Here is an 18,725-nt window from a genome sequence, read left to right as displayed (position 1 = left end):
TTTATAATGGTACTTCAGACTCATTTACATCTACACTGTGATTATTGTACTGTAAATGCTCTTATTCTGTCCTTGTACTAATTGTTATGGTTTTTTGCTGTGAAGCACTTTGGGCTGCAATTATTGTATGAAAGGTGCTATACAAATAAAGCTTATTATTATTATTATTATTATTATTATTATTATTATTATTATTATTATTATTATTATTATTATTATTATTATTATTATTATGATTATTATTATATGCAGACCACACCCACACTGATTTTCCAAAATAATACTTTTTGTTATTGTCAGTGCGTGCTCGTCAACTTGCCACATTAATTGCACCCACGTGCACACCACTGTTTGTGGAGCAACAAGTGGTTGCAGTAATGACCTCCTACCTACAGGGGCGTTGTTTCACATCTTTATTATAAACGGCCACCGCACGCGGAAGAAACCCGCCATTAAAGCAAGCAACCTCACAACGTGAGTGTTTCGTTTGAACGCACTCTATTAAAAGGTGCAATTTTTTTTACATATACCTACCGCTGGTATATTCTTGGAAAAATGGCGTACAGGGGACAAGGACAGAAGATCCAGAAGGTTATGGTGCAGCCCATTGTATCCTTTTTATTTCGACGAACGAAAGACTGAATTGAATTGCATGCTACAATATCTTAGCAGCTAGGCTAACCTTTCTTATTAGCTTGCTTGCTAGCTAGTCATTCATCTCCCATGGTGTGAACGAGTAGATGGTTTTAACAGACCTATAGGGCGTGATAGACTTATTACAAGCAGGTTATGTGTCTTGATTTAAAAATACTTTTGTGATCAGTTCCAGTTCTTTGTAATGCATTCAAACGACCGGTGTGTGGACAGAGCCGCTTCCATTCAACAGCATTCTGGTAAAGTTAACCTAATTTCACTAACATGCAAATAATCTTAATTAAATTGCTGATTGCATTACCTGGTTGAAATGTAATTAATACCTTTGAGTTTAAGTGGAGTCGATATCTACTTTAACTTAACTTGATTTGTACATTGACTTGTTCAGCCTAGTTGTTCTAGAGTTGTCTTCCAGGGTGGACAACTCTTATGTCACCAAGTTTACATTACTTGGGACGTTTTCAACGTTGTGTGCAATGCGGTGAACATATTTAGCTTGTGATTGCTTTTGAACATTGAATTTCCTTGACTCAATGCGTCAGAACCTAATTTTCAGGTATCTACAAAATGTAAGTATTTAGTTAAACTTTTTTTCCCGCATAATTTTATTATATTGTGTTGTGTATATGATTTAATATTGAACTATCATCTCTTGTTCCTCTCATTTCCAGCGCTCACGGATCCAGGTCTGGTTGTACGAACAGGTGAACATGCGGATAGAGGGCTGCATTATTGTAAGTTATCTTTTTGCTTTTCATGTTTTCTTTGAATCGTAATGCATGAATAAAACGTTTGATTTTCCAGAGTCAATTCATAAAAATATGGCAAATGGACCATGTAGGGTAATCATTGAACAGGTTTAGGAAGTAGGCAGAGTGGTCTGCAGAAGATTCAGAGACTATGTCTGCTCTAAAGTTGATGGATCTGAGATCGCTTTTCACAACACTATGAACCCACAGCATTCTGTGAGACTGGTGGGTGGACCTGACAATGTAGTACATTTTAAAGTTGAATGCATCAATCTAGTGCACTTTGAGAACACAATTAAGAGTTTAGATCTATAAATAATTTTGATTTGTTGTAAACTATTTTTGATAAATTTGTTTAATCATAAACACATTGGTTGTGTAGATAATGTGAAATAAAAATGCTCTCACTGTAGAGGCCTGTAATGCAAAACATGTAGGCATATAGTGGCTGAATACTGACTTATGAAAAGTCTTGAGCTTGTTTCCTTTCTCCACACGTTCCACTTTCAAATAATTGCAGAAAATAATTAAAAAACAAAAGCCTCTCCTTTTCATGGTGTAACATCACCTACAGTATAATATTCTCTCGTCCATCACAGACACTCATACCCATGACTGCGTACCATCTAAGTGTTGGGTTGCTTTAGCAAGGCTTTTTTTCCATCTAATTGTGCTGCTCTGATGACACTTTGGTAGTTGTATTAATATGTTCATAATTATTTTTGGTCCCCTAATACAAGTTGCACTGATACACGTGTTCTTTTATATACATTTATATGCTCTGCTTTGCGAGTGAAGTTCTTGTTTTTACTCTGAGGTTAACGTGTCCACAAACTGAGTGTAACAGGTTGGCTTGAAAAGGAATTTTCGGGGCATTTATCATTTATCAAGACGAGGTTGTGCATTTTGGGAAGCCAATATGAGCAAGCCTCACAGAAAAATGTGATTGATTCAAGATAAGAACAAAAAAATGTGTATTAAAACAACTTTTTTTGCTCACTTCCCTCTCTGTTTAAGGGTTTTGATGAGTACATGAACCTGGTTCTAGATGATGCTGAGGAGGTCCACATGAAGACTAAGAACAGAAAGCCGCTTGGTAAGAGTACCTTACATTTTGATATGTTGTCTTTGTTACTTTGTCTCTGTGATTAGCTATGTATCAGCACACTTGACTATGCCAAGAAGACAATTGCTGGCCTCTGTTATGATGCTGCACAGCAAAAACATTTTTCAAAACAGACATTTTGCCATGTCGTAACAACACGCACACACACTGTGGTATGTTTAAGTAATCTGGTTCCAGGATCCTGGTATTGTGCATGCATTGATACTGAAATCTGTGTCACCTTTTAAAAAAATTTTTTTTTATAAACACTAAATGTCTTTTCACTTGTTATAAATGCATAGATGGTGGTTGGAGTGGACTGTCATATTGCTCTCCTGATCCATGACTGCTTGTGTTTCTCCCTCTATCTTCTGTCTCCCAGGGAGGGTCATGTTGAAAGGAGACAACATTACCTTGCTGCAGAGTGTAGTAGTCACCTAGGACGATGGAGATGCCTACTAATCTTACCTTTCCTAGAAAGAAATGTTCCCCTTGTTTTTGCAAATGCTGTTGCGTGTATTTGTGTTTGTATAACATGAATATTGTAATTGTTTCTTTCTACCACATAGTTTTGAGAATAAAACTTTTTTTTCGTTCTTATTTGTTTGTATTTGAACTCCTTGCACTAAATGTTTCTAAACCTCAGTAGTTTGCATGAGTATTTTGGTCATTGGGCTACTGTGCCATCTAGTGGCAGACAACACTATTATGTACTTATGTAGGTCAAACTCCCAGCTCCAAATAAAATGCAACAGGAAAAAGTACTTTTTTGTTTTTTAACCAAGAAAGAAAGGAATGAGCCGGTTTGCGTTTTGTAGTGGGACATTTTCCATTGCTGGTGTATTCATTTTCATTCAAATAGTGGAAGTGAACATTTTGGTACAATGTTAAAGGGTTTAAGAGATAATCGCTGCATGATTAAGTCAAATGCAACATATTGTCATGCACCTTTTTTATATGCGTTACCTTTTTTATTTATAATATTTGAAATATTTTATTGGATGAATATAGATACAGACTCATTACTTTCGTGTAATTTCTCTCCAAAGTGTGTGTTGGAACCACACACCTGTTGACCCATTTATGCTGCTTCGTTGATTTTACTTTTTAGCCGGAGGTTGAGTCAAGTAGCCTAGTTGTCTACATCCATGGGTTGTAGTTCAATTGATTAACGTAATTACGTAGTACATCACTACGCACGCAACGTGTCCCTGTTCTGTTGACTGGGAAGCCCCTAGCGCGGAGCTGCCAACGCCCGGCGTAAAGACACAAATAGAGGATACGGTACGGAGAAAATGTATTTTTATTATTATTAGGCTATACTTGTGGTTTATTTTAAGTTTTGAATGTTGTCAACATCATTTATGCTCGACATATGTTGTACATGGGTTGTAATTGTCAAATTGAGTATCTCATTCAGCAACAGCATCCAATAAGGTTAGCTTAGTTAGCTGCAAGCTAATTGAGGAGGACCGTAGTTAGAAAAGCAAGCAAGCCGTCTACAATATTGGCCCGGCTAGTGAACCTATTGGTGCTGGGAAGCAGCCGTATTTCACATCAAATGTGTTGGTGATTTAAGTGTTGAGAGAATTTAGCATGGCAATGCCTTTTTAAGTAAAGCAGTACATTGGAAAATATGTAAATAGTTAGCGTTAAAAGCTAGCGGTTAGCTGGGTAACGAGCTGAATAAAAAGGCGTAACATTCACCAGGTTGGTAAAAAATCTAATCAGATCTGCTATTATAACGTCAGTTGTACAGTGTATTGTTTGGTTGCTTGGGTACATGTTCGCTGTGCTGACTGGGTTAAAAGAGGGACAGCTAAAATAGTTAGTTTATTGTTCGTTTAAACAGCCGGCAGGAAATTAGGCCATATTGAGGCCGGGGATGTGGCCGAAATACAGCACACAGGGCATCCAAGCTAACTGTAGCGCTTAACGTTAGAGGTAGCCATCTCTCAGGTGTCATCTTAAAATGTTTTTGTCACCTACTCAGCGAAAGTGACACGTTTGGATGGTAACTATTTCTCACACTAGTAGTGGTCGCATCGTTAGACATGTCACAAGTTTCAAAGACACTATGTAATATGTAATACAAAATCAATCTTTGGGTTACTCGTCATCGATGTGTCAATATCAAAATAAAAAGCGTGGGATGTATCTCTTTGACTTGAAGTCTGCGTGGGTCAAGTTTTAAAAGGGCCAGATGTCCAACAATTTCCCTCGTCAAGCCTGTGCTTGAGGGCATCGCTGAATATATTTTACAGATTAATTTAGAAGGAAACTGACCGATCATTGAGGATATGTTGCTAAATCCGACGTAATGCCAGTGACACTTTTCTTAGGTGTGAAGCTGTGTGACTGCAGTGATATTTGATTCTGTGGTTGGCAGAAGCATTTTATTTTTATTAGACATGCCCACTGGTCAGATTTGATACATTTATCAGTCTTGCAAATCGTCTTTCTAGATGCAGTGTGTAGTTTACAGAGTTAATTTCAAATGTGGAGAAACTGCCACATCAAACTGAATTTTTGTTGCTTTCACTATTACTTTAAGCTGGCCTTTCCTCAGAGTGCTTGCTGGCCTACAAACACAAATGTGTGGATTAAGTCTAGAAGCATTATTGCAGCTGTAGCCGTCCTCTGATGGCCATGACCATAGTCTTACTGCAGTGTTTAGCTTAGAGTTTATCAAATATTTCAGAATTACTCCCATGTAAAGACGTTTTCCTCGTTTTCATATTGTGCCATGAAAAACGTGAACCCTGCATGGCAGTACGACAATTCAGTTCATAATTGTTCATGTTGTATGAATGTATCAGTGATTGCCATGCAGTGAAACTAACTGTTCTTTTAAATATATATATATATATATATATAAAAGCTGGCACCAACTAGATTCTAGTTGGTGCCTGACACAGCTTTTTATTTTTCACCCGAAATACCGAACCCTTTCTGTAAAGGCTATTCAACATGTCAATGTCACGTTCCTTGCAGTGGTAACACGGCAAACAAAAAAAAGCATCCCCTTTGGAGAACCCCATTTATCAAATTGCCAGCCAAGTCACCCAAAAATGTTACTTCCATTTATGCCAGCTGCTCAAAGGATGTAGTTTTTTTAATTGCTATCTTCACTTGACAGTGAGATTAGAGGTAGGGGTGGTCGGTATGCTGGTTTCATCACCGTCACCGGTGTCACGTCCTGCCACGACATGTATTTTGCAATATCGTCGCTACCGTGATGCCACACACATGGGGGCACTCTACTTGCCATAATACCTAATGAACTACGTTACACCCACACAGGTTATATTGTCTATAGTTAGGCCACAAAAAAGGCACATGTTCAAAGAACAATTGTTTAAGGCAAAGTCTTAGCCTTGGTGACAGCTAAGCGGCTCCGTATGTGGTAGTAAAAAGGGGATATAAGGTAAATACAAACATGGCAGAGTGGGTTTGTGTCTACCTTCTCATGTCGTGTCCACACACAGTGCTGCTACTGCCTGTCTGTTTTTGCCGAGAACCGCGTCACCGGTCTCTAGATGATCAGTAGACCAGCAGAGCTGTTCACGGTCAATGATTCTTTGGCACAACAACAGCGTCTGCTGAGAAAAGTGTTTAAAACTTTTTTTCTTAGACTGTATAAAGTCTATGGTTAAGATTCAAAAGTTTGTCAGTTCTCGGTTTTTTTCAAATATGTAAATGTAGTTTGATGTAATTACTAGTTTTGCTAGAGATGTCAGATCACAAATAATATGGCCTCTATTTACGAGGTGAAAAGACTGAAATAATAAAGCCATAAATAAAAACTAAAAATAATATAGAAAAAGGCATATTTTTCCCTCAAATATTCTTTATTGCTCAGATTCAGGTTGCTCAGCAATACAGTTCACTCTCAACTCAAAACAACAGCATGGCTGTAAACCCTGAGAAGGAATCACATTACATTTACTAAATAACCTACATTATGGGGCAGACTACTCTTCTCAAAACACATATAGGCCGGTACCTTATTTTCATTCTCATTTGGAGCCAATAAACACATGCTTTTTTATTTAGTTTTTTTATTTCTTAAGATATGTTTCCTTACATTTCCAATAGAGTGTAAAGAGGTAGATTCATGTTTTAAGCAGGGTATCCCTTTTTAATTTTGTAGTATCGTGATAAAACACAGTCACTGCAAGAATTGAACTAATACCGTGATATACATGTTAAGTCATATTGCCCACCCCTACTGGGAGGTCCACATTTTCCCACCCCCTGTCTTTCGGTGCTACAACAAACCAGTGGAAGTCAATTTCACAGCAGTAAGATAAATCCTCCCTTTCCACCCACAAATGTGGGTGTGATATTGCCACCACAACTAGGAATCAAACCAAACATGAAACTTCTCAGACAACTACTAGTGAGGTTAAGGTTAATTCAGACTGCAAAGTGACTTCCACAGCACCCTCCACTTGTCCTGAAACGTCTCATAATCACACATCAGCAATCACACCAGTCTGTAATGTTTTGAACACAGTTAATATGGAACTTAACAATAACCGCTTAATGTTTAGATGCAAAAAGCCTTCACTGTAACAGACGGATCAACTGAGTAGGGGTGTGAATCTTTTGGCATCTCATGATTTGATTCTAGGGTCACGATCAGATTCAAAATTGATTCTCGATTCAGTACATAGAGGTGCTAATTTTAGGATCTATTCCTGTCCACTGTGCGCTAATGAAGGCAGTGTGACAAACTATGGCATAACAGTGTGTCCCCTAGGTTTACTGCTTTGTGGGGGTGCTGTCTGGGCTGGATGAGGTCCGTGCGAGGGGAGGGGCATGGGGGGGTCTCTTACCACTCTGTCTCTGACTGTAGGTGTGTGTGCACGTGTGTGTGTGTGTCGGGAGCGGATAAATTGGGTGTTAGTAGTTTTTTTGGCTATCAGAATTTGTACGAGCAGTATTAAATGTTTCTTTAGCTAGTACTAATTAGATTACATTGAAAATATATCTTAAGTGGTGAGTTGTATGAAGTAGGTGGCAAGAAATGCCCTCTATCAACTCCCAGCAGGAAAATTCCCTGAGTTTCTGCAGGACATGCACCTGTGTTCCGTTCCCTTGTTCAACCATGTTCACACTGTAACATTTGGCGCCTGCAGTTGTGTGCCTCCTACTAAATGAAATCCCCACCCCCACACAGTGGTGCAGAGCTCTGCAGTGGCTTGGTACTGACATACTGTAACTTGTGGAGGATAAACAGGGGAATACTGTGGTCCACATACTACATATAGCATGCTTTCTCTAAATGCACAATGCATCAAGATGCATCGCATTGTTGTTTCAGACACAGATTTAAGGTCAACGTTTATTATTTCACTCATCTTTGTAGGCCTTTTTCATTGAAGGTATTTTGACATGTTGAAGTAGGAAAAGCACAAGAATAGATAATAGAATTCAAGGTGGCATCTTCAGATTATTAGTTTCATACTTCCATACTCAACACAAAGATATTAAATGTACTATGTATGAAGAAGAACAAAGCAGCTGGTTTGAATGTTTTTGACTTAAGCTGAATTCTATATATGCTTGAGTTTCATGGTCCTGATATTTTTCATGCTGGTTCACTGTCATGGCTTACTGGGACACACAGAACAGAGCCATCGTTAATGTCACAAGTAACACCTGTGCTTTTCCTACTATGATACGTCAAGATGTCTGCTATGAATAAGGGCTATTAAGATTTTTTGTAGGCACTGTTATCCTATGTCGGCTGTGGGAAGGTACTTGTTGGTTGCTGGCCTGCAACTGAACAGGCAACCTTTAATAACCATGTTACTGTTTGGGTTCTGACAAATGTGTAATGATGAATGTGCTTGGCCTTAGGTTTACTATTTGTTTTGGAGTATTTCCCCAGTGTGCTACTAATTTTGCCCAGATTCCAGTTTCGAAAATCACATGTGTTTTTATAGAATTGTCACTGGTGCAAATGATCTGCTGCCTAATTGGGAGGTGAGACGGGAACCACCATCACTTTAGGTTATAAATTGTACTGAAGGGATGTTTCAGGCTCATTAAGTGTCCTCATTAAAAGTTGCTGCTGGGGGCCTGCCAAATTATTGTTTGATAATGCAGGGATACAGGGTAATATTTTAAAGCACCGGCCCCATGGGCAACACAGGCCCACATTTTGATGGCCAAAGAACATTTTTGGTTACCCAAATCTAAACTTGTACTTGGACACAGGGATATTTGGTGGTCGGAAAAGATGAATCGGCCAATTTGTAAAAGAAACCAAAACATTTATTTTACATAACATTGATGATAGTCTAACTGTTACCCATGGATCCTTGTGCAATCAGCTGATCTAGATAACCTATGCTGAGTAAACCACGGCTACGTATTATTATTTTAATAGCTTAATATTGTATGCATGATTAAAATGATTGTTATACATGGCACTTTAGGCCACGCTACACATTATTGTAGGCCCAGTTTAATAAGCAACTCAATTTTATACATATGTAGTATGCGGTCCCTTCTCCGTCTCTCTTTTAGCTAAGCAGTCTGAAAAACGTGAATGTAAGCTTGCTGTAGCATTGAAAGTTCTCAGTGTATTGTCAATGCTTTATTATTTGTAAATATCTAACCCTGTTAAATATCAGTTGGGGAACATGTGATCTGTTGTTCCTTCTTGACACCTCTTTTGTGTCAGACTAACAGTAATATTGAATTGAGTTCTAATCTGTTTCTTGGGATTTGAGTGGAAAGGAGTCAACCCAAATCTGGTGTTTTTCCTTTCCCTCCCCATTTTCTTCCACCCACACACTCTATGCTAGCACAGCCACAACATGGTGCGATGCCTTTGTGTGAAGCACATTTATACGGTTTCATTTGTCACTCAAATGGGCCTTCAGCTGTTGGGCTATATGATCCCTCAATCCCTTACTTTAGAAAACCTTGTTTGTACATCTGGACAGTGGAAACCATTGACCCTGTGTTTTATCAGGGAGGTCCAGCTATTAAGTTATCTCCCCATAAACACCCCATGTCAAGTAGATAAATACATTTTTACTCTTGGCTTGGGTCACTCAATTTACAGATTTAGGCTGGAGTCCAATTTTATAGTTATGTTGGAAACTGCTTTTACCAACAGTCAAAATGCAATCTGGTGTTGAGTTCACATGGCTGAAGCCAGTCCTGCGCAGGTCGTGGACGCAATCAGAAACCAAGATAAGGTGTATACATGCAACAGTATCCCGGTGTCTTTCTGAGTACTCCAGCTAGCATATTTAGGTTTCTCATAAATGGGATAAGAGATAATCCAATCATCTGAATTTGGGATACGATGTTTACATGCTCAAACACAAAATTGGCATACTTCAAAAACCCAAACATTGGGTCCCCAAGGCACTTACATTAAAAAAGTAAAATGTATGTATTTTGTGGTGTATAAAGCCAATAAGCAATGCCATCAACTAATGAAGTATCCTTTCTGTTTGTTTTTCTGTTCCAGATCTTGAATGAGTAGCGAAGACTGTAAAACGCAGCTATGCAGACCATCAAGTGTGTTGTGGTTGGGGACGGGGCTGTGGGTAAAACCTGCCTGCTCATCTCTTACACCACAAACAAGTTTCCCTCTGAATATGTACCTACGGTAAGTGTGTGGACGCCTGTGAGAGTGATAGACAGGACTTCAACTTAAATGTAAATGTACTCTTTTAGTCACCATGTGTCACAGTTAACACATGCTTATTCCCATGCAACCTAACATGCTCTACCTTTGTGTTTGTAATTGTGATAAAGTTAATTCAGAGTTAGTCGATTTCATCGTGTTCATGTTTCTGGTTAGCGCAATTCTGCACAATTTCCTAATATTTAAGATTGGTATTGGAGTTTTTATAACATAATACTGTATCAGTGTTATTTTGTTTGATTATTATTGCGATGTTGAGTTATGAACCATGAAAAAGTCTGAATTCAAAAAGCCTGAGGAGTGTGTCAGTTGTTAAGTCAGGTCTAGGGTTGGGTATTGTTTGGATTTAAACAATTCCAGTTCTGCTTATCAATACTGGTTCTCAACGAGTCTAGATTATGATTCTTCAAAGGGGTCAAAACGGGTCACATGCTTATTTCACATAAAATACTTTTATTAAGAGAATCTTTAAGTCAACACAGTTCATAGTCACAATTCACTTCATACCGTTTATATAACATGTACCTTAACTTCATACAGTTTATTTTGGTTATTAAATAATATGAAGGACAAATAAACAAACAAGTCAGTTTGAAAACTGAGAGCTGTATGAGCTAGAACCTGATGCATGAAGATGGTCAGTTTAAAAGATATTGAATGTGAAAATGTATATGTTTAATATCAACTCCACATCTATCAAACTCTAGTGGTAGTAAAATGTATACACAATTCACGATTGAGCAAATGAGCTAACCATTGGTTTGGGTCTGTGTGTTGTAGGTGTTTGATAATTATGCTGTAACTGTAATGATTGGAGGCGAGCCCTACACCCTGGGTTTGTTTGACACAGCAGGTATGTCTTTCTTATTTCAAGCTACCCTTGTGTACTTCTGTTCATCCAGGGTATCCAGTTTATGTAACTGTTACCCATTATATATATATTTGTTTCTTTTACTGTGAAGTGTTTCTATGACGTTAAAAGGAAATCATGGAAAAAATGATCAGTTGTCTTCATTTACTTTCCACCCGCTGGCTAACTTTTAAGAACGTAGGGTGTGTTGATGACCGTTTTACTAAAGACTGAGGGTGCCCTGTGGTTGTGGTGCTGTGCCTCATTCTGCTAACAGAGACACCCCGCTTTGTTCACTGGATCAGTGCTGGTAACATGATGGCAAGACTGTGCGAGTTAAACATGTTTGTACGTGGTTTTTTCCAGGTCAGGAAGACTACGACAGGTTACGACCTCTGAGTTATCCCCAGACAGATGTCTTCCTCGTCTGTTTTTCCGTCGTGTCCCCCTCCTCCTTTGAAAACGTCAAAGAAAAGGCAAGTCAAGCCCTTCCTTACTTATTTTATTGCCACGGGTCTTCTTCCCGATCTGTTGAAAAATATGGATGCTCTGTTTGTCTTTTGGATGTGTTTTCTTTGTAAAATCTTAAAATAACCAGAATGATTAAATCCTCCCTTGAAAATATAATAGATATTGTAACGTAATAATCACAGTTTGACATTGTGATTAGTTATTAGCAGCTCTTATAAGAAGGATATCTCTTTCTTCTTTTGATTAGGACATTACAGGACCTTTATTATATCATTTGCTCCTGAGTGTTGTCGGAGCTGGTCAGTGGCCGATCAATACTTAAAATGTTGATTCAACGTAAGTCGAAAGAAGCTAAAACGCTTTCTGTCCCCATTCTAATATAAATAGCTGCCTGCTACTGTACTGTGCAGTCAACAGTTGTGTTAGCATTCAACAACTGCGGCTCTCCTGTATCTTAGCCGTGGACATGATCAAAACTTCATGACAGCTGTTGAATGCTAACCAAACACATTTTACTGTGCCGTACAGTACTACTAACCAGTTTAGCATCACATTTGGAAATAAAATCCGTAAAAACATGTCACAGCTGTCCAGAAAGACCGAAGAAAGAGAACTTATGTGAAGAAAATGCATGTTCTGGCTAAGGCCAGAGGACACCTTCTTGAAGGGGCCAGAACTGTAGTTTCTAATCCTTTCTGAAGACTCTTCACATTATTTTAGTGGTGGATCTGAACATCCTGAAATCCACTGACAGCTGATGAGTTGGATGAGAAGGAAACCCAATGTTAAATGCTTGTGATGCAGTATGTCGACCGTTGCATAACCGTTTGTTTGTGTATCCAGTGGGTTCCAGAGATTACCCACCACTGTCCAAAGACCCCCTTCCTGCTAGTTGGGACTCAGATTGACTTGCGGGATGACCCATCCACTATAGAGAAGCTGGCCAAGAACAAGCAAAAGCCCATCGCTCCGGAGACAGCTGAGAAGCTGGCGAGAGACCTCAAGGCTGTGAAATACGTGGAGTGCTCAGCCCTTACGCAGGTAATATATAAATATATATATATGAATATATACTGTTGCACATATATACACTATCTGACACACATTCACACCTCAATGGCAAGAACTAAGAAAAAGGAGAAAAGAAGAGCATGCCCCCCTGGCCTCAGCACGCCATCGTTGATGGAGTTTTGTTCTTTATGCCAGTTTAGTTTCGGCGACTGTTCACACTCATGAGTTCAGTGGTGTTGCTTATTATAAATCGTCAGATTTCTTTTTCATATGACTTGAAAACCTTGCTTCAGACAATAGTGCATCCTGCACACTGTTAACTGTCGACCTCTAACTGTATTAGTGCTGGTGACGAGAGCAGTTTAGGTAGTGGAATCTGTAACCCTTCAGAGTGGAGTCCCGTAGGGATTCTTGTAAGGAGGGTCAGTCCAGGTGTTCTCTACAAGTCTCCCGAACTAAAAGGTCCAGTGAGAGTGACACTAATCTGGTCTTTTATATAGAGGACTCTGATTAAGTGAGCTGGAAGCCGGTCAAGCCAGCTGCCGCTTGAATCTTGTTATGATGCCGGTGCTTGGAGCAAGCCAAAACTGATGAAGATGAAGAAAGTCATTTCAGCAATAATTTCTCACTTTTCTAAACCTAAAACCGTTGGCAAAGAAGTCCTAGTTTGATAAAACAGTTTCCATAATAGGTTTGCTGAGAAGTGCAATAGAATTTTGTTCAAGCCGTTCCTGGCTATTAACCCATATAATGAAGTGGTTTCACTTCACATTACTGTGCAGAGAAAGTCAACTCAAATAATATTGTAACACATTAAATATTTCTACATTTTGTAACTCTCCTAAATGTTCAGGATGACCCAGACTGACCATTTCAAATCTGAAGTAAATAAATTTTCTTTCGTTGATCCGTCCGTGGCGGAAGTGCTGAGAGAGAAGGACAAATACACCAAATGCTGCATTAAAATAAAATTGCTGCAGGTAAAACATAAGGCTGAAACGAGTCCTTGAGAGACTGGATTACTAAAAAGCATTGTGTGTGTGTGTGTGTGTGTGTGTGTGTGTGTGTGTATATATATATATATATATATATATATATATATATATATATATATATTGAATATAAAATAAAACAACATCACAGTTCGATCAGTTAAAATGATAGTAGCCTACCTTTTTAAAGGAGTAGCCCATAAGACATGTAAACCTTATTTAAAGTCATTTGAAAGTTTTTTTTTAGTTTTTTTACCCAAAATGTAATATGGCACTTAAATGCACTAAATTAGTTTCATTTGGACAGATAATGTTATTTTATGCAATTAAAGCAATAAGTATGTTGATTTTTCTAAATAGTACTTATTATAAGTCACTAATAAGTGTCTGATGTTCTCTTTTGTATATTTGTCATTACTCTTTAATAAAACAAAAGTATTTCCTTTTCTAATTACTCCATTAATTGATGGAATAATCGACTATTTGATTACTAAATAATTGATAGCTGAAGCCCTGGTAACACAAGGAAAACAGTATTTTGAGCCTTTGAATTGTAATGGTCAGTGTGTTATTAAATCAAACTAATGATATGCTATTAGTGGAAATGTTTAAATAGGACCAAAAGTAGACAGCATGGATTACCGTGTCTCTCTTTTTTTAACTCGATATTGAATTTAATATTGTGGTACTCAGCACTTGTGACAGATTTTCTGATTAACATATCAACCTGCGATTCTATGAGTTTATCTGCTCAATCAAGTCCTGAGTCTTTGTGTTGGTTTTGGTGCATCACTGTTAGAAACTCAAGTAGGGAAGCGAGCAGAGGGAACATGACTCAAAGGAGAGCAGATGAGTTGGGTTCACTCAGGCAGAGAACAATAGTGTTGATGGAGTTTAGGTGGAGCCCCCACCTCGCTGCTCTGCCCCTTCCTTCCTCCTCCCCCCTCTCTCTCTGGCACAACTGTTGCATAGCTGCTGATGTAATTTCCCGTTTCCTGTCGGGAATCTCAGCACTCTGTCCACAGTGACTGCCTTCTCTCTTTGCTGTACAGTCCATCTCAACACTATCATCTTTGTTGCATGCATCTCCTGTAACTTTCATACCGTCTCTTTGTATTTCACACAAATACTTTCCTCCTTGTTCTGCCATGTTCCTCTTACCCTCCTCTCCCATCTATCTCTTTCTGTGTTTGCTGTGCTAATCGTGCTGTTGTTCTCTTCCCTCTCCTGTCATTGTAGCGAGGGCTGAAGAATGTATTTGACGAAGCTATCCTAGCTGCCCTAGAGCCACCTGAGACGCAGAGAAAGAGGAAATGCTGTATATTTTAAACTCTGCTCTCATTTCTTTCTCTTCTATATGCCATTATTTTCTGCATTTACATTCATTTACCCCATCTTTCTCCTTCCCTATTACTAGTGTTTACATGTGCTGCTTTTGAAACCTCGACCAATCCCCTAACTAACCAATCCATCAGTCGGCTTCCACTCTAACTCCAGACCCAAACTACTACTCCGTATGGAGAGTGTATTGCAACTAATGTTTGTTTCATGGCCTGATTAACTGACTCATGGCCTTTCTGATTTTACTTGTTGCCTTTTCTAACCTTTAACTGCTGACATTTGGTTTGGTTGGTGTGGTAATTTACTTTCACCTGGAGTGGTTTATGTCAGCTCCGTTGTACATCATAACTCTTGCACCTCACCCCTGTATTAGTTCTAGTTTCCTACGGCCCATTGCTTATTAATATGACCCCTGGCCAACAGTGGAGCGGTGTCTTACAGAGGATGTAGGATGTCATTTGGGATGTAGCCATTGTTTTCTGTCCTGTGGTAGTATTCAATGTGGGGAGGGTTTGGACGTAAGTGAGGGTGGAGGCTTCACATGGCTCCACACTGACATTGATCTCAACAATAAACAGTGCTTCCATTTCTAATGCTAATGTATTTTTTGTACAACTGTTGATGTTTGATTGAACAGAACTTGAAGTCTGACTATAGTTACATATTAGGGCTTTTAAGTACTCAAGTCATATGTAGGGAGTGTTTGGCCATTTTGACAAGATAACCACAAAAATATAGATTTTACTGTAAGGTACCTTGACTGTCTTATTGATCTGGTTTATAACTAAGCTACACTTTAAGTTTCTTAAAGTTGTAATCTTCTGAAACATGCTTTTTTGCTTACTTGTTTGGCCTAACGTTCTCTATATATGACACATGTGCCATTAACTGTGGTGCATATTCTGCTGTTTTGGACGTCCAGATAAAATAAATCTATAATTGTGTGAAATTACCTGTGAAAAGAATTAATAAAAGATAAATTAACTTGCTCTCCTCTCTGGCTCACTTCTTTTTCCAGTGCTTTGTTGGAGAATAATTTAGTAGTCAACTGAGTTAAGCAGCGCTGAGGGGCTTACTGGTTTACTGCATAGTGCAGCACTGTGTCAGAGAAGCTCTGGTTACTTCACATGACCAAGCTCATGGTGTAAGCAGCTCTGCTCGGGGGCAAATTCAAAGAGAAGGGAAACATTCTGGATGGCCTCTTGTTGTGAGTTAGTCAGCAATTTTAATCTGAAGAGCAGAGCCAATGCAGTAAAATAAAACACGCTGTATGGACTGATAATGCTCACAATCCATTTTTATTTTGTGTTGAGCATCGGGGCTTATGCTCCTTTTATCCTCCACTTTCTTGTTTGACATGACTATTGGTTTCAGCGCTCACAGGTCAACTACACTTTGCACACAAACACGCATGTGATTTGTGTGGTTGACTCTTAATCCCTGGTCTGGCTCACACAACTAACCACAGTTATAGGAAAACAGACCATTCTCTTGAGTTGTTTGTTACATCGGATTCTTGAAATTATTTACATATTTGTTGATTTATTTTTCCCCCCAACAGCACTCTCACATCCTACTGTTTCTTATGACACACCCCTAACTATGTTCAATGCTGCTTAGTTTTCACTCAGTTATTTTCCTTCTGTTTAAGCTACTATTGTGTTTCCCCTCTACCTTTTTTTATTGACCTGTGTGTGTTTGCGTTGCCCCCTCATTGAGCCTGTGTGTTTGTGTGTTTGTGTTCACAGAAAGGCCTAAAGAATGTGTTTGATGAGGCGATATTGGCTGCATTGGAGCCCCCAGAGCCCAAGAAGAAACGCAAATGTGTGCTGCTATGAGAGGCTCCCACCTTTTTCAAAACACACACACACACACATTACACATACATACATACATACATACATACATACATACATCTTAAATACATACACAAACCCTCCCCCTCCACAGAGGACTAGAAAGAAAACAGCCTACAAAGGTTCAGATAATTCTCTGCAATAATAAGAAGCTTCACCCTAAAGTCTGAGTTTGGGACAGAAGATCAACGTAACCTGGCCAACAGGCTGATGTTGGCTCGGGGCAGGGTGGCATAGTCTCGGACGGGGATCCAGATATCAAGCTTACATACAAGTAGAATTCATTCTGTCAAGCTTCTGATAGATTTTGATTGGGCCAGTGTTGTGGCCTAATCATCTTTTAGATGCCCAGCCATTTAGATGTCCTCAGCCAATGTAAAGCTTTCATGGATATAAGGCCAAGCCCCTTCCAGCTGTCTCATTGGTGGCTGTTCATGCTGCTGGTCCCGATCCCTCATTCTCTCTCAGCACTACCAGAAGAAATGCTAACAAAGTAGTGTTTTGTTTCTGTTTGCCAACACCCCTTTTTCACCTCAAACACATGACACGTCTGAGATATTTATTCCATGTTCTGGATAGACGCGCTCGTAACCACTAAGGAAACTGTTTAGGGCTGACTCTGTAATTCAGAGCAACATGACTAAAACTCCACACAGCTCTCATTGAGGAAATCTAATTAGTAAATATTGCCATCTAGTATCCAGTCCTCTTAGTGTGGACTTCCACAGTGCAGTCGCAGTCCATTTGAGTGTGGTAATCACTTGAAGAGCTAAAGGCATCCAGTAGTAATGGGTCCACTAGTGACTAGTCGACCAAAAGGAATTGGCCTTTTAGATCCAGGGAACTTAAACAGTGTTAGCAGAACAAGCGGTGTGTTCTTTATGCGTTGCCGAGGACCAAGGGAGGGTAAAGCACGATACTGCTTTAACATTGTCATCCCCTTACACTTAGAATGGGTACAGCAGAGACATCGGTGCAAAGCAAACGTTCCTTGGCAGCCAAATCCTGAAATCCATGCTTCGACAACTGATCAACGAACGTGAATTTCCCCCAGAATTCTGCTCCAGGTCAGAATTTGGGGTCTCTTGGTGTGTTTTCTCCAGGCCGTATGTCTGAGGTGTGAAGGGCTGTCCGCTCTGTTGTACCCGTTCAGACTGTATGGTGCTGCATGTAGCCGAGCCTTGGTCTCTGTTTTAAATGATAGGTTTAACAGATGTAATTATAATGTAAGATGGCACAATGTTGATGTAGGCTCCAGGTGTTTTTACCAAAATATTTTTTTTTTCTTCATATTTTCTGTTTGTGCTGTTTTTTTTATTTTATATATATAAATATATAAAAAAGGTTACTCTCACTCCTTTTACATTTAGGGGTCGGAACTCATCTGAACTCTTACCTGCCAGGTAATACCAAGAAAAGCTCTGATTGGTTTAGTTGAATAAAAACCTCCAATGGCAGAGAGACTGTTTGGTAAAGATTATTTGTGATTGGTTGGTCCTTGTTTTTCTTTACTGATGGCTTAGAGTTGGGTTGATTTCCAGCCCAAGTCAGTATAATTATTATAACCTGGTGTTGTTTTGGTGCAAAACCAAATGCTCTGTCTAAAGTCTTTGATCTTTGTATATGCATTCTTTAAAAAAAATATTAAACTTATACCTTAATTGCCTTTACCATGTTTCCATTGCCATTCTTTTTTTCATTGTGACCTGTTAACACAGTAGAATAACATAACCACCAAACAGAAATGTGTTTTATAAACGTATGCTTTCAACATAAAGGGTAAACCCTCATATTGGTGGACGCCATGCCATTTCTTGGTGGCAGGCCACATTTATTGAGCAATCTGGGATCACAGCATCCAGTTTCTCTACTGCTCAGCTGTGTGTATTCCATCACAGCTGGATGAGCCTGTCATGGCATGTTCAGCCAGCAGGAGGTGCTGTCCACCCACACGTTGTCGCAGCTGATGTTGGTGCCCCTCTGTGGGTCATACTGAATGCATAAAAATGGAAGAAGCT

General features: G+C 39.1%; 2 protein-coding genes across 3 annotated transcripts; both read left to right on the top strand.

Moving 5' to 3' along the window:
- Positions 1 to 434: 434 nt before the first annotated feature.
- snrpe (small nuclear ribonucleoprotein polypeptide E) lies at positions 435 to 3,108 on the top strand. The gene is made up of 5 exons (XM_029432684.1): positions 435 to 609; positions 1,197 to 1,223; positions 1,326 to 1,388; positions 2,421 to 2,499; positions 2,891 to 3,108. Exons 1-5 carry the CDS (start codon positions 556 to 558, stop codon positions 2,947 to 2,949), a joined length of 282 nt encoding a protein of 93 aa, XP_029288544.1. The 5' UTR covers positions 435 to 555; the 3' UTR covers positions 2,950 to 3,108.
- Positions 3,109 to 3,637: 529 nt separating this feature from the next.
- Positions 3,638 to 18,377, top strand: cdc42 (cell division cycle 42). Of its 2 annotated transcripts, none has more exons than XM_029432682.1 (6): positions 3,638 to 3,792; positions 10,007 to 10,147; positions 10,967 to 11,039; positions 11,403 to 11,512; positions 12,351 to 12,548; positions 16,600 to 18,377. In XM_029432682.1, the coding sequence occupies exons 2-6, from the start codon at positions 10,043 to 10,045 to the stop codon at positions 16,687 to 16,689; spliced, it is 576 nt and encodes a 191-aa protein (XP_029288542.1). In that variant the 5' UTR covers positions 3,638 to 3,792; positions 10,007 to 10,042; the 3' UTR covers positions 16,690 to 18,377. The 2 variants fall into 2 exon arrangements, with proteins under 2 accessions (XP_029288542.1, XP_029288543.1); XM_029432683.1 differs by lacking the exon at positions 16,600 to 18,377 and adding an exon at positions 14,750 to 15,839.
- The last annotated feature ends 348 nt before the right edge of the window (positions 18,378 to 18,725 follow it).

Source organism: Cottoperca gobio, chromosome 5, assembly GCF_900634415.1.
Source record: "Cottoperca gobio chromosome 5, fCotGob3.1, whole genome shotgun sequence".
NCBI classification, from domain to species: domain Eukaryota; kingdom Metazoa; phylum Chordata; class Actinopteri; order Perciformes; family Bovichtidae; genus Cottoperca; species Cottoperca gobio.
Note: the sequence above shows the minus strand (reverse complement) of the source record. Positions and strands in the feature narration are given on the sequence as shown.